Raw genomic sequence first — 15347 nt, forward strand, 5'->3', positions numbered from 1 at the left:
TCCCAGTTCAGGGTCTTTTACTTCAGGATAAAAAAGTGAAAGTACAAAGAATACTTAAATCATGTTTTTCTTTGTGGGTACAATGGCAAAACACACCCTCTTGGCAAATAGGCAGGTAATATAACCCACCCCTAAAACCTCAAATACTACTGTTGCCAATTTGACTATATGAATAAAAACCTCTGACTATTTATCACCAACTATCCTAAGGAAATAATCAGACAAAAGGATAAGACTATGAACCTAAGTATAATAATATCAGACAAACATATAAGAATATGCACCACAGCTTTCTTTATGATGTTAAAAAGTCAACACAACCTAAAAGTAAATAAAATAAGGATCTGTGAAATAGTTATCATATCCCTACAGTAAACACAACGGTACCCTCAGGGCTGATGTTGGAAAGACCGTCTAAGAGCAGAGGTAATGTGGCAGTGCTATAGAGTAAAGGCTTTAGATGCAGACAGACTGGAATCAAGTCTTGCTCTGCCGTTGACGAATGGCTGTCCTGGGGCAATTTATTGGGCCTCATTCAGACCTTCAGTTCCTTCACATGTAGAATCATAGTGAAAATACAGCTTTTAGCAGTGAGATTGTACATAGAGATACTGAAGCTTAGAAGCACTATTGACTTCAAAAGACACTGCTAGGTGTTCCGGACTGAATGTTTGTGTCGCTCTAAATTTATAGTTGGAAACCAGAATCTCAGTGTCACGGTACTTGGACGTAGGACCTTGGGGAGATAATTAGGTCATGCGGGTGGGGTCCTCATGAATGCGATTGGTGTGTTTGTCAGAAGAGCCTAAGAGCTAGCTGCCTTTCCTCCAAGAGAGCATCAGAAGTTGACTCTCTACCTACAGTCCCAAAGAGGGCTGATTGTGGAACCTGATTATGCTGGCATCCTGACCTCGGACTTCCTATCCTCCAGAACTTGAGAAAGGAATTTCTGTTGTTTATAAAACCACCCAGTCTCCGGTGCTTTGTTATAGCAGCCTGAACTAAGCTGTTAGGTTACAAAAATAAAAAATTATACTCGCATTTGGGTGAAAGATACATGGCTCAGTATATCCAACCAGTAGCCATGTATTTATTGAGCATTTAAATTACCGACAAGCACTTAGTTAGGAAAAGACATGGTAATAATGAGATTAAAAATTAGACAAACTCTGTGTCCATGGAGTCCAGTCTACATCGGTGACTGACGGTAACCAACTGAGTTTCAAATCCCAGCTCTGATACCAGAGAGGAAGGGGTAAAGAGAGTTTTCAATAGTAGGGTTTGATCTAGTCAAGAAGGGCAGGAAATGTTCCTAAGGAAATTGAAGTTTAGCAGGGATAGAAGGATGAAAATGTGGTGATGAGCTGAGATGGAGGTGAAGGGCCAGCAGTGGTCTTGACGCTTCAGTGCATTCAGTCTGGACAAAGCCCAGTGTTGCTGCAAACTTCAATTTACCCCCACCGGCTGCTGTGATTCTAGGATTGTCGGTCTATCTCTCTGTCCCAACGACCTCACCTATAAAATGGAAATAATAGATTTTTCTCATTTTTACCATTGTTGCTGTTGTTTAGTCACTAAGTTGTGTCCAACTCTTTGTGACCCCATGGACTGTAGCCAAGCTCCTCTGTCCATGGGGATTCTCCAGGCAAGGATACTGGAGTGGCTGCCATTTTCTTCTGCAGGGGATCTTCCCTGCCCAGGGATCAAATCCACATCGCCTGCATTTATATGATTATGAGGATTAAATTATGTAATATGAAAAGAGCTTAACACAGTGCCTAACATATGGCAAATATTCAATCAATGCTAGATAATACTAAAGAAAAAGGAATGAACTCCAAGTGCAAAGAAAGAAAAGCATCCAGGTACAAAGCGCGGACAGCATGTACAAAGGCCCGTGATGAGAACAGGAGAACGAAGGCAGTGTTGTATGCTCTGCTTTATTCTAAAAGCTGCTGGGAGTCCTTGAAGGTTTTCAGCTGGGGACTCCGCGGCTCCATTACTGTCCCAGTCGGCCTCTGTGCTCCAGCCACACCTGCCAATTCTCACTCTCCGGACTTGTCACATGGGCTGTGTACTTGGAATTCGCTTTTCATAAACTATTCTCCCCACCTGTTTGCTCCCACCTCCTTCAGCTTTCAGAGTCCCTTTCCTGACTCCCCAAATAGACAAACTCTTAACTGATTAGCATGTCTGGTATGCACCCTTGCTTTGCCGGGTCGATGGCAGTCTCCCCCACCTACATATCCACGAGATGAGATACTGTCTGTTACTGAACAGAAGTGTGTCCCAAGCCATCAGCATAGTGATCGGCCTATAGCTCATGCTTATTTCATGCTGCGTGCTGAAAGAGAGAAAAGATGGGAGAAGAGGAGGAAGGTTAAAAATCGGAGAAAAATGGGGACTTCCCCAGCCCGACCACTATAGACGGTGTAGGTTTGAACCCTAGTCAGGGAACTAAGATCCCACATGCCTTGCAGCACAGCCAAAATGAAAAAATAAAAAAACAATTTTTTTTTAACTAGAGAAAAATAAAGTTGGGTGAAGAGGTGACAAGACCAGCTCAATTTTACTCTTGATTTTAATCTAAATATTTGAAAATCAATCACTTTAGCTGATTTTGAGCGGTACATCTAGATGTTCTAAAAACAGGGAAAACTGATGCAAAGTTCAAGAGAAAAATTTGAGCTAGAGAGATGTACAGTCTTCCCAGGTGGTGCTAGTGGTAAAGAACCTGCCTGCCAATTCAGGAGACATAAGAGATGCAGGTTCAATCCCTGGGTTGGGAAGCTCCGCTGGAGAAGGAAATGACAACACACTCTAGTATTCTTCCCTGGAAAGTTCCATGGACAAAGGAGCCTGGCGGGCTACAGTCCATGGGTTGCAAAGAGTTGGACATGACTAAGCATAAACACACACATTAACTGTAAATGCAGTTGTCCTGGGCAAGGGGCGCAGGGAGAAAATTAGATATAACATTTGTTGTTTAATCACTCAGTCATGTCCGACTCTTTGCAACCCCATGGACTGCAGCCCGTCAGGCTCCTCTGTCCATAGGATTTCCCAGGCAAGAATACGAAATGGGTTGCCGTTTCCTACTCTGCAGATCTTCTCCAGTTCAGTTCAGTTGCTCAGTCATGTCCAACTCTTTTAGACCCCATGGATTGAGCACACCAGGTTTCCCTCTCCTTCACCAACTCCCAGAGCTTGCTCAAACTTATGTCCATAAGGTCAGTGATGCCATCCAACTATGTCATCCTCTGTCATCCCCTTCTCCTCGTGCCTTCAATCTATCCCAACATCAGGGTCTTTTTCAATGAGTCAGTTCTTCGCATCAGGTGGCCAAAGTATTGGAGCTTCAGCTTCAGCCTCAGTCCTTCTAATGAATATTCAGGACTGATTTCCTTTAGGATGGACTGGTTGGATCTCCTTGCAGTCCAAGGGACTCTCAAGAGTCTTTTCCAACACCACAGTTCAAAAGGATCAGTTCTTCGGCATCCTAGAGTGGGCAGTCAAGCCGGCAGATCTTCCCCACCCAGGGATGAAACCTGAGTCTCCTGCAAGTCTTTACCACTTTACCACTGAGCCCCTGGGGAAGCCCAGATATAATACACATCAGTTCAGTTCAGTTCAGTCACTCAGTCGTGTCCGACTCTTTGTGACCCCATGAATTGCAGCACACCAGGCCTCCCTGCCCATCACCAACTCCCAGAGTTTACTCAAACTCGTGCCCATCGAGTCGGTGATGCCATCCAGCCATCTCATTCTCTGTCGGCCCCTTCTCCTCCTGCCCCCAATCCCTCCCAGCATCAGGGTCTTTCCCAATGAATCAACTCTTCGCATGATGTGGCCAAAGTATTGGAGTTTCAGCTTCAGCATCAGTCCTTCCAATGAACACCCAGGACTGATCTCCTTTAGGATGGACTGGTTGGATCTCCTTGAAGTCCAAGGGACTCTCAAGAGTTTTCTCCAACACCATAGTTCAAAAACATCTATTTTTCAAGTTATATACAAAAAGGTAAATTCATTCCCAGCCAACAGTGAGCAATTTATGCTGTCTGGGGGGCTGCAAATGAAAGACAGAACTAGGGTTCATTCCAGGCCTGGCTCTTTCCTTTTCTTGCTGTGTCATCTTGAGTAAATTATATCACCCCTCCAGGTCTCATCATCCTTAACTGTGATATGAAGAAAGGGGGAGGAATGGAGGGGATGGATTTGGGAATTATATTTCTCCCCCCAGTTTTAGTTGTTATGACTCCATCCTTATAGATTAAAAGGTCCTAAACCTTTTTGGCACCAGGGACCAGTTTCATGGAAGACAATTTTTCCATGGGTTGGGGGTAGGGGGGTAGTTTCAGGACAATTCAAGGGCATTACATTTACTGTAAACTTTATTTATATTATTATTACATCAACTCCACCTCAGTCCATCAGGCATTAGATCCTAGTCGGTGGGGCCCCCAGGACTAATTGATGCCTGTCCTTCCTTTTCCCTGGAAAATATTTGTTAAATGATATCTCCAAGAAAATTCCGTTTAAAAAGTCATTTTCATATTACCTAATTCCCTATGAAATTGCTAATTGTTATCCAATTTAAAAGAAAATTGAGTTTATATTAAATGTGCTTTTTAATTAAAAAGGAAAAATTCAATTAGTCGTGTCCGATTCTTTTGCACCCCTATGGATGGTAGTCCACCAGGCTCCTCTGTCCCTGGGATTCTCCAGGCAAGATACTGGAGTGAGTAGCTATTCCCTTCTCCAGGGGATCTTCCTGACCCAGGGATCAAACCCAGGTCTCCTGCATTGCAGGCCTATTCTTTCCCTTCTGAGCCACAGGGAAGAAAGCATTAATAACAAATAAGGAAAGAAAGCCTTAATAATGAGTTCACTGGTCACAGGTGAAATTCACTTAGGGTCAGGTAGAACCACCTTAGAGCTGTTAAATCATGTAGGAGCAGAGACTGAAAGACTGTCCTGCTTGTAGTAATTCAAACAGGTGAGGCTAGTGAGGGTTTTTTTGTCTTTCTTGGAAAAAAGTTTTGAGCCTGTATTGTTATAATGTATATGAAGAAATATGTCACTTTGGGAGAGTCATGACGGCTATGTGCTGGGGACACTGGGCTTCTCTGAGAAGGTTCATTTGACTGGAAAGGGCTGTGGTTTGAGCACCAGCTCAACTAGCTCAAAAACACCTGAGTGTTTTTGTGGGCATATCCGAATGCAATGCCAAAATCAGGCTTATTCCAGAAAAGGATCTGAGGGACAATGATGAGGGATAAGTAATAAGGATCCCATGAAAGACCTTGAATTCCATCCATAGGCATTTAAAATGTATATGAGAGACTCTTGGGAATTTATGTGGTTCTGGAAATGGAAGGCTTCCCCCCTCCACCTCTCTTTTCGTTAAATTGCAGAGTGTGGGCCACTTTCCAGCACCTTCTCCACACCCATGAGGGAAAATAACCCACTCTGCGCAGAAACACCAAATCTGAGATGTTGTGAGAAGTCACTCAATTTAAACTCAGCCCTTCTCTGCATTGCTTGTTTTAGGAAATGCGCCTTGCCACCTCCTCAGCATCAACTGGAGTTCAGAATTAGAGTGGGTAGAAAGGAGGAAAAATGGTCAGACTTGCTGAAACACCAAATCCCCATTTTTACCTGACAAAATGCTTATAGTATCAGAGTGAAAGTGACTCCGACACATGGGTGGGGCAGGGAGGGCACACACAACCAAGGAGAACAGACCGCTTGGAGGGATGCCCATGGCGAAGCCTCCCATTCCTCCCCACGAGTTGCCTCATGCTCCCTGGTGTAAGGATTCTCACAAGCAGAACAATAATGAAACACACTCCCAACTACCCAGGAAGGAAGCAGTGTAACTGTTACTATTATTATTATTCCTTTCACCATCCTGCTGCTGATTTGGGGGTGGGGAGGGTCTTCACCACATAGCTTGTAAGATCTTAGCTCCCTGACCAAGGATCGAACCTGGGCTCTTGGCAGTGAAAGTGAGGAATCCCAGCCACTAGACAGCCAGGGAGTTTTCAAGAGCTTCACACTTGAAGAACCATTTGAATTTTTCTTCTGGGAACTCTCTGGGGGTAACTTGTGTGCTGCTGACGTTTGCAAGCATTGCAGGATTCATTTTGATTGTATGTACTAATGTGCAATATTGCATTTTTATTGTAGGTACTAATTTTATTGTACTTAATTATTAAGGTCAAAAATTACTGTACTTAATTTTTAAGTAAAGTAAATGTCTTTAAACTTTTCCTACAGGGAGGCTTGCTTTCTCTATCATCTATGTGGGTGATGCCCTCGTAATTACTAAAGCAGGCCTGGCATGCTGCAGTCCATGGGGTCGCAAAGAGTCGGACACGACTGAGCGACTGAACTGAGCTGAACTGAAATTACTAAAGTAGGAAACAATTCTCAGTCGTCTTTTTAGCCCTGAAGATGGTAAATACCTCCACCTCCTGATTCTCTCCGAGTTCCTCTCCTACATTTCTGACTGCTCTTTCTTGGGTTCTTTTGTTTGTTCTAATTATTTTACTAGACTTTATTTTTTAGGTTTTATTTTACTTTTAAAAATTTATTTATTTTTGGCTGTATTGGATCTTCATTGCTGTGCCGGCTTTTGCATAGTTGCCACGAGTGGAGGCTAGTTGTGGGGCATGGGCTTCTCACTGCAGCTGCTTTTCTTACTGCGGAACACCGGCTCTAGGGCGTGCTGGCTTCAGGAGTTGTAGCACATGGGCTCAGTAATTGTGACGCCCGGGGTCTAGAGCACAGAGTCAGTAGTCGTGGTGCACAGGCTTAGCTGCTCCGAGGCATGTGGGATCTTTCCAGACAGAGATTGAACCTTTGTCTCCTCTCTGGCAGGCAGATTTGTTACTACTGAGCCACCAAGTGACCTGAACATAGCTCAGTTGTGTCTGACTCTTTGTGACCCCATGGACTGTACGCATGCATGCTAAGTCATGTCTGATTCTTTGTGACCCCATGGACTGTAGCCCACAAGGTTCCTCTGTCCATGGCATTCTCCAGGCAAGAATATTGGAGTAGGTAGCCTTTCCTTTCTCTGGGGGATCTTCCAAACCCAGGGATTGAACCCATGTCTCCTGCACTGGCAGGCAGATTCTTTACCTCTGAGCCACTAGGGAAGCCCTATTTTTCAGGTTTCAGATACACAACAAAGTTAAGCAGAAGGTGCAGAAATTTTCCACATCTCCCTCTGCCCCTGGTGCATCACAGCCTCCGCCTTGATCAGTGTCTCCACCAGAATGATACATTTGCTACAATGGATGGACCTACACTGACACATCACAATCACCCAGAGTCCACAGTTTGGGTTCATTTTTTGTGCCATATATTCTAGAGGTTTGGACTGTGGACAAAGAAATGTTGCCTGCCATTTCAGTAAACAAAGAATATTGCCCACATCAAGCCATCAGTCACTGCAGCCTCCCCCAGTGGTGCACCCTGAGGGGAATTCAAGGTGGAGAAAAACAGGATGCCGGCCTCAGATAGTTGAGATGTGTATCAAAGGAATAATTTCAATGAACTCTGACTCTTAATCTTCCTGTACATAGAAAAGCAGTAAAATCATTAACTTGAGATGTCTGTTTTTGTGATTAGCGGCACTTTTTCCTTTTGATGTTTGGCTACTGTATCTGTATGTTTTGCTGCTCTGTATCTGCATTATCCAGGAGGGCAAACCCTACCCCAAAGTGGCTATTGTTGTTTAGTCACTCAGTCTTGTCCAATAGTCGCTCAGACCTCATGGACTGCAGCACGCAGGCTTCCCTGGCCTTCACTGTCTCCCAGAGTTGGCTCAGATTCATGTCCATTGAGTTGGTGATGCCATCCAACCATCTCACCCTCTGTTACTCCCTTCTCCTGTTGCCTTCAATCTTTCCCAGCATCAGGGTCTTATCTAATGAGTCAGCTGTTTGCATCAGGTGGACGAGTATGGGAGCTTCAGCATCAGTCCTTCCAATGAATATTTAGGGGGTTGATTTCCTTTAGGATGGACTGGTTGGATCTCCTTGCAGTCCAAGGGACTCTCAAGAGTCTTCTCCAACACCACAGCTCAAAAGCATCAGTTCTTCAGCACTCAGTCTTCGTTATGGTTCAACTCTCCCAGCCATACAAGACTACTGGAAAAACCATAGCTTTGACTATTAAGAACTTCAAATGAGACAAGTGTGACTGTAGAACTGGATTTTAAATTTAATGGAATTCAAATTTATATAGCCATGTGAATCTAGAGGCTACCATATTGGACAGCACAGTTCTAAAATATGGATTATTTTATATCCTATCCTAGCGCTTTCAAAAAGCTCTTTATCCATAGGATAAAGAGTTGACACAGCTTAGCGACTGAACAATAACGAAGATCTAGAGTCTCCAGTATGACATTGAATGACACATGATCCAGTGGTCTTTTCAGTTTTTTTCTGCCAACTCCCCTGGCCCCATTCCACATGTTCTACTCTAGCACTGTAGAAACTTGCTTTTCCCAAACAAGTCATAATATTTAGCTTCCTCAGCTTTTGATCCTTCTCTTTGCCTAGAATGTCCTTCCCTTCCTTCCTCCCTTTCAAAATTTGCCCCAACTTCCCATGCCTAATAAAGCACATATAAAAGGATGTGCAACGGTTATTATATGCCCTGCATGCATCCCCAATGTAGAACATCTCCTTATCCTTGATCTTGAACAAGCTGTTTAGCATCTCTCTGCCTGGTCTTCTCATCTGTAAAGTAGGAATGATACTTTTTCTCTCTTACAGAATTGTTGGAGGATTAGATATTGCACTCTTCAGATTCTACTTCTGAGAAAGCACTCAATAAGAATTTGTTACTATTTTCTCTCAGGGGACACATGATATGGTATTAGAGGTCTTCCCAGATGGGACTCACTTTCTAGTCTTGGGACTTTCTTTCCTTAAGCCTGTGAGCTCATTAGCACCAAAGACTTGATCTTGTTCACTGTCCACCAGCATCAATGTAGCTATCTGATAAAGGTCTTGACTGGGGGTGACTGGGGCTTCCCTGGTGGCTCAGATGGTAAAGAATCTGCCTGCAATGCAGACCTTGGTTCCATCCCTGGGTCAGGAAGATTCCCTGTGAGAAGACCCCTTGGAGGAGGACACAGCAACCCACTCCAATTTTCTTGCCTGGAGAATCCCTTGGACAGAGGAACCTGGCGCTATACAATATAAGTGAAGTCGCTCAGTCGTGTCCGACTCTTTGCGACCCCATGGACTGTAGCCTACCAGGCTCCTTTCTCCAGGCAAGAGCCCTGGAGTGGGTTGCCATTTCCTTAGGGTGACAAAGAGTTGGACACGAGTGAGTGACTTTCACTTGACTGGATGACAGATAAATGAGTGAATTAATTATTCACATAGGAGGGGACAGCATTTCTTTTAAAAAATGATTCTTTTTTGTGTGTGTTTATCTTTAGGGAGGCGCAAAAGAGACAGCTGTGGCAAGAGTGAGAAAAGAGGGTGCCAACAACTTTTCTTGTAAAACATCGCATCTGTTTTGTTACTGCCCAGAAAAACGTGCATGAGCTGTTGTTGCGTCCTTTCTCTTTGCTTGACTGGAGTATGGGTCTCGCATTTTTGCCACTTTGACTTTCCTTTCTGGGTCCTCTGCCCCTCTCCCGCCATGGGCATTAAGCTTCCATCACCGTCACCAAGGAAACAGCAGAGACGCCTCATTCCTCACAGCTCTGCATATCTCAACTCTGGCTGCCTTTGTCCCTGAGCTAACTCGATTCTTCGTGTGCACACCACTAAATCAACTGTCTTCTATACAGAACTTTATCCGTTATTCTACGTTAAAAAAAAAAACAACCCCACGCGCCTAACAATTTCTTCTCTTGGGAATACTGACCTGTCAATATTGTTGAATGCATCAGACATTTCTGGTCGCTCGGAGGAAATAGAAAAATTGCCTGTTTAGCCCTTGGACCCCGAACACTACAAGTACAGGTCAATTTTAAAACACGCAACAGAGCATGCATAATGGGTTTCCCTTTTAAAAAGCACTGCAGACCAAAAATAAACCTGACAAAGGGCAGCTGTGGAGTTTTAACATGCGGAAAACTCCACAGGCGACAGTTATATAACTGCAAAGAAACATGATAAATATTTCACACCGTTAGATGAACTTCTAACTCTAACACGGCAAAGGCAAAGAACGCACAACACACCGTCAGCCTCCAAGAAGCACAGAGCTCCCGCTGAGAAGAGGCCAAGACGATTACTAAAATCTCAGTCCTGCCTGCCAGCTCATCTTGATTGCTTCTTTTTTTTTTTTTTTAACCACCCCCCCCCTCCGCCCCCGCATCGCCCACGCCTTCGCCTCCAAGGCGGAGCAGACGAACCCCAAGTACCCGGAGCACCTCCCCGCGCAGCTTCGCGGGTTGGCCAGAAATTTCCCCCAAATCCCCACCCCTAGGCTGAAACCGCACCCCCCCCCCCCCCCCGCCCCGCAAAGAAGTTTGGTGCAAAGGAGGGTGAGCGAGGAGTCGGAGCGCGGCGGGCGGAGCACCCCCCAGCCAACCTCCGCCGCGCCCCACCCCCGCGCCCGCGGCCAGCGCCTCCCGCGCCCGGGCTCCGCGCCCCGGGGACAGCTGGCAGCCCCGCGCCCGGACCCGACACAAAGCCGATCAATCCCGGCGGCGCGGGGGCGGGGGACGCCCCGCCAGGGCTTCCCTTCCGCTCCTCGCCTGCCTCCTCCGGCCCCCTCATTAGGAGCCAGCCGGCATCTCGTCCGGCTCCCTCCGCCTCCCTGCCTCCCCTCCAAAACAGAACTGCCCAGACCCCCGCAGGCCCCGGGCTAGACCTGAGCCGCCTCTGGGCTGCGCGCGGAGCGGGCGCCCCTGGAAGGGGGAAACTGACATCCCATCAGGGTCCGCCCCTCCGCGCCGCCGCGCGCCGCTCTCCCCTCCAGCGCGAGGGGTCCGGTGACCCCCACCGCCGCCCCCGGCCGGCCTCCCGCGCTCCCGCCGCCGGGACCCTCAGCTTCGGAGGAGCCGCCAGCTCCCGACCCCACGAAGATGGCGAGGAGGAGCCGCCACCGCCTGCTGCTCCTCCTGCTGCGCTACCTGGTGGTCGCCCTGGACTGTAAGTTGCTGGGGAACCTCCGCCCTCCCAACCCGGTCCTGCTGAGACCAGCTGCCCCAGTCTTCAGCCCCTAGACCTGGTCCTGGCGGAGGACTGTCCCTGGGACCTCAGACAGCAAGGTCTGCCTCGGGGCATCTGATTTCACACCCAGGGAGCCCAGACTTGGGGGTGCCCGCTGGGGCGGGGGTGGTGATGTGGGGAGTTCAGAGGTCTTCGGTTTATTCTAAATAATATCTGATTTGAACCAGAGAGAGAAAATTAAGGGTCCACACCAGCAGGCTCTCATATTCTGGAAAAGTTGGGTTAAGTTTTTATAGACACGGGGACGTGAACAGAATGCACAACTCACTAACTCCTCAGGAGATGCTAAGATCCCAAGATGGCATCATCACTCGGAGGCAGGGGCCGGCCACAGTCTAAGTACCAGAGCTGGGGGCAGTGTTAGAGTTCTCTTGGCGTCTGAAGGTCCCAGTTGTGGCGGTAATATGCAGTGCACTTTGGGGGCGCGGGGTGGGGGGAATTCCTGGCTGCTGAGCTGGAATTACTTTTATCCACTCCACCTGCACGTCTACATTCGGTTAGAGAAGGCTGGTCCGGGCGCCCCCGGTCAGCTGCTGTGTCCTCAGGGGACTTCCAACGGGATGGTTGTTAAAAAAAGTTACAGAAGCTGGATGATCGAGTGGCGGGGGACGTCCCAAGGCCAATTTCACAGGATGGTTCTAAACAGGATTGTTATGGATACTGGGCTCAGAAGATTTAAAATCCTGGCAATATCTCCTATTATTTTTTCCCTCCCGTTAACTTTTTAGAAAAACGGAGGAAATTGCAATCGATCTCAAGCACTTAGGCAACGAAGTTTTCCGTTTTCTTTGTTTTTTCCTTTTTTAGGTTTTTCTTTCTTTTTCGTTTCCTTTTATTTATTTTTTAATGGAATGGATTATTATTGTTGCTATTCAAGTTCTGGTAATAGAATACTTAAAATAACCTGCAGGATGAGTGTTTAATGGCATAGTACAATGACTTTAATCTCACACCCTCATTGCCTGAGTTGCTCAGCTCAACCTGATGTGAGTTTTTGTCCCTTATTGGTGAAGAAGGTGCAAGCTGTCTCAGTGAAGGGATGTCTGACCTATATATATAGAAAATCAAACCAGAAAGTGGAGGCTTCACAATAAAACCATTATGCGATTTTGAAATATCAATTGGTGTCATGTTGAGCACACAGAAAAATCACTAATGCCAAAAGGCAACAAAGAGACAGGCTGGAGGAATTGTAACAAACCACCAGGATAATTATATATTTCACTGACAGTCTTAAATTTCAAGTCAAAGGATTGACTTTAGAATGATCAGTAATTCAGAACAGAGAAAATGGTTTTACTCTGGTATTCCTATACAGTAATCAAAATAGAAACTGGAGTTAAGAAATAACCCAGCGGCAACACAGGCTTAGATGAATAAGCAAAATAAGCTCTTTTACAAGCTTTGAGTAAAGCTAACACATTGGCCTGTCTAATCCTGACTCCTATAGGGGATTAATTTGAAAGTGTGCAGGGATCCTTTTTGTACTGTTCCTGGGATGCCAAAGGCCTGGTATTGCAAGAGTGTTTTCTTTCTTTTGTTTTAAAATTTTACAATAGCTTAGACTTAAAGAAAAATTGCGAAGGTGGTATGGGGAATTCCCCTAGATACCGCACCCACTTCCGCCATTATTAATATTTTACATTAGTGTTACAGAATCAGTTACCCAGTTACAGAATCAGTGTTGATACGTTATTACGAACCGGAGTCCACGCTTTATTCAGATTTTGTTCATTCTTCCGTAATGTCCCTTTCTGTTCCAGGAGCCCATTGAGGACTCACAGAACATTTAGTAGTCCTGTATTCTTAGGCTCCTCTTAGCTGTGGCGGTTTCTCAGACGTCCCTTGTGTTTTTTTGTTACCTTAACATGTTTGAGGAGTGTTGGTGAAATATTCTGTAGAATGTCCCTCACCTGGTATTTCTCTGATACTTTTCTTATGACTAGACTGGGTTTATGGGTTTTGGGAGGAAGATATCTGAGGTAAAGTATGATTTGCATCACATCCTATCAAGGGTATCACCGTTGGAGTTAACCTTTATCACCTGGCTGAGGTAATACATGATATAGGTTAACTTGCCCTTCCCCCACTTCCTTACTGTATTTTCTGGAAGGAAGTCACTATGTACAACCCACACCTAAGGAAGAAGAGTTATATTCTACCTCCTTGAGAGTGGAGGAGCTCCATAAATTATCTGGAATTCTGCTTGAGAGATGTGTCTCTCCCCCTTCATTCATTCATCCATTCATTTTTACATCAGTATAGGCTTATCAATATTTATTTTGCACTTTGGATTATAGTCCAGTAGTATTTTATTTATTTTTTTTTTGCAATCTAAACTATCCAACTTTGGCCATTGGGAGTTCTTTAAATTGGTTCCTGTATCCCTTGACATCCCCTCATCATTGTGTGTATATGTGTTTTTGTTTGTTTTTTTTAGCCTTTTCTTACTTTCTAGTACTGCAAAATGCCCCAGGCTGATCCTGTATATTTTCTGCTTCAGTTCCAGAATTAGCCATTGCTCCAAGGATCCCTGGGTCCTTGATTGGAGAATGGCATTAGAAACCGAGATCTGGCACTGTGTACAGTCATTGCTTTTAGGGTGTTGTTGAAAAAAAATAAGAATGTTCGTTGAGACTGTTTCACTCCACTGTCCTATTTGTGGTTTATTGACTCAGGTTTCATGTCCAGATTCAAAAACTATTGTTATTGTTAAGTCACTAAGTTTTTGTTCTTTGAGACTAAGTTTCACTCCACTATTCTATTTATGATTTATCCACTCAGGTTTCATCTCCAGTTTCAGAAACTATTGCTGTTGTTCAGTCGATAAGTTTTGTCCAACTCTGTTCGACCCCATGGACTGTATAGCCTGCCAGGCTCCTCTGTCCATGGGATTTCCCAGGCAAAGATGCTGGAGCTGGTTGCCATTTCCTTCTCCAGGGGATCTTCTTGACCCAGAAATCGAACCCATGAGTCCTGAATTGGCAGGCAGTTTCTTTACCCCTGAGCCACTAGGGAAGGCCCCCAAAACTGTACTGAAGGGACAATATCACACTGTTCCTAGGACTTCCTTGTATATTCTCTCTTTTTACATTCTCAACAAATGTGTGAGATAGAACATATCTTCAACTTACAAAAAGGGTCCCTAAGGCTCAGAAGAGCTAAGTTACTTGTCTAAGCTCACTTACTTAGGCTGGAAAGAGATGGAACTGATATTTGAATATCAGAGAATTTGTTCCATAGATAATTGGCCTTCACTCCTTTCATTTTTTCAAGTGCCTGACCCTTTTTTGCTGCTTTCATTCAAGAAAAGATAGTGGATTCCTTATGCTGTATTTATATATTCAACTTCTTAATATTCATCCCATATATGCCACTCTTTTTGTCTCAGTCCTATTCTGTATAACATCATGCTTGTTCCCGTTCTTTCCTTTTACTTCTGTCAGTATTCTTTGTTTCTTTTTTGGTAGTCAGGAGGATTGCTTCTTGTTGTCCTTTCTGTTATTTAAATTCTGATTTCAGCGTGCCTGTTGATAAATGGACATTTATTTGTACATTTGATTGAATTATATTTTTCTTTCCCACTAAAATGGAAGCTTCATGAGGGAAGACATTTCTTGATGTTTGCTCACCACTATTTGTCCAGTGCTAAGCAAAGTGCTTGGTTAATGGTAAATATACATCAATTAAACAAGAAGGGATGTGGAGTGAGTGGAAGAAATATATGGATAGAATTAATGCTGCTGCTGCTGCTAAGTCACTTCAGTCGTGTCCGACTCTGTGCGACCCCATAGACACCAGGCTCCCCCTCCCTGGCATTCTCCAGGCAAGAACACTGGAGTGGGTTGCCATTTCCTTCTCCAATGCATGAAAGTGAAAAGTGAAAGTGAAGTCGTTCTGACTCTTTGCAACCCCATGGACTGAAGCCTACCAGGCCCCTCCCTCCATCGGATTTTCCAGGCAAGAGTACTGGAGAGGGGTGCCATTGCCTTCTCCTAGAATTAATGATTACATTATAAACCGTTAAGTCCTAACTTATTCCAAGGAGGTGAGATGTCAGAGTTCTCTGAGGTGATGTTTAAGGCAAGGAGTTGGATGTGAAAGAGAGCAGTGTGCTGTTCTTGGTTCTAC

General features: G+C 45.1%; 1 protein-coding gene across 3 annotated transcripts in view; it reads left to right on the forward strand.

Annotated features, from left to right (window-relative positions):
• Positions 1 to 10507: 10507 nt before the first annotated feature.
• JAM2 (junctional adhesion molecule 2) overlaps positions 10508 to 15347 on the forward strand; it is an 84359-nt gene continuing 79519 nt past the window's right edge. For 2 of the 3 annotated variants that reach the window (XM_020892134.2, XM_020892135.2), the window contains exon 1: positions 10509 to 11135. In XM_020892134.2, coding sequence (XP_020747793.2) covers positions 11069 to 11135 — 67 coding nt within the window. In that variant the 5' untranslated portion in view covers positions 10509 to 11068. Of the gene's footprint in view, positions 11136 to 15347 lie in introns of all 3 variants that reach the window. The other variant, XM_070455111.1, reaches the window with a different exon arrangement.

Source organism: Odocoileus virginianus, chromosome 25 (assembly GCF_023699985.2).
Source record: "Odocoileus virginianus isolate 20LAN1187 ecotype Illinois chromosome 25, Ovbor_1.2, whole genome shotgun sequence".
In the NCBI taxonomy this organism is placed as follows: Eukaryota; Metazoa; Chordata; class Mammalia; order Artiodactyla; family Cervidae; genus Odocoileus; species Odocoileus virginianus.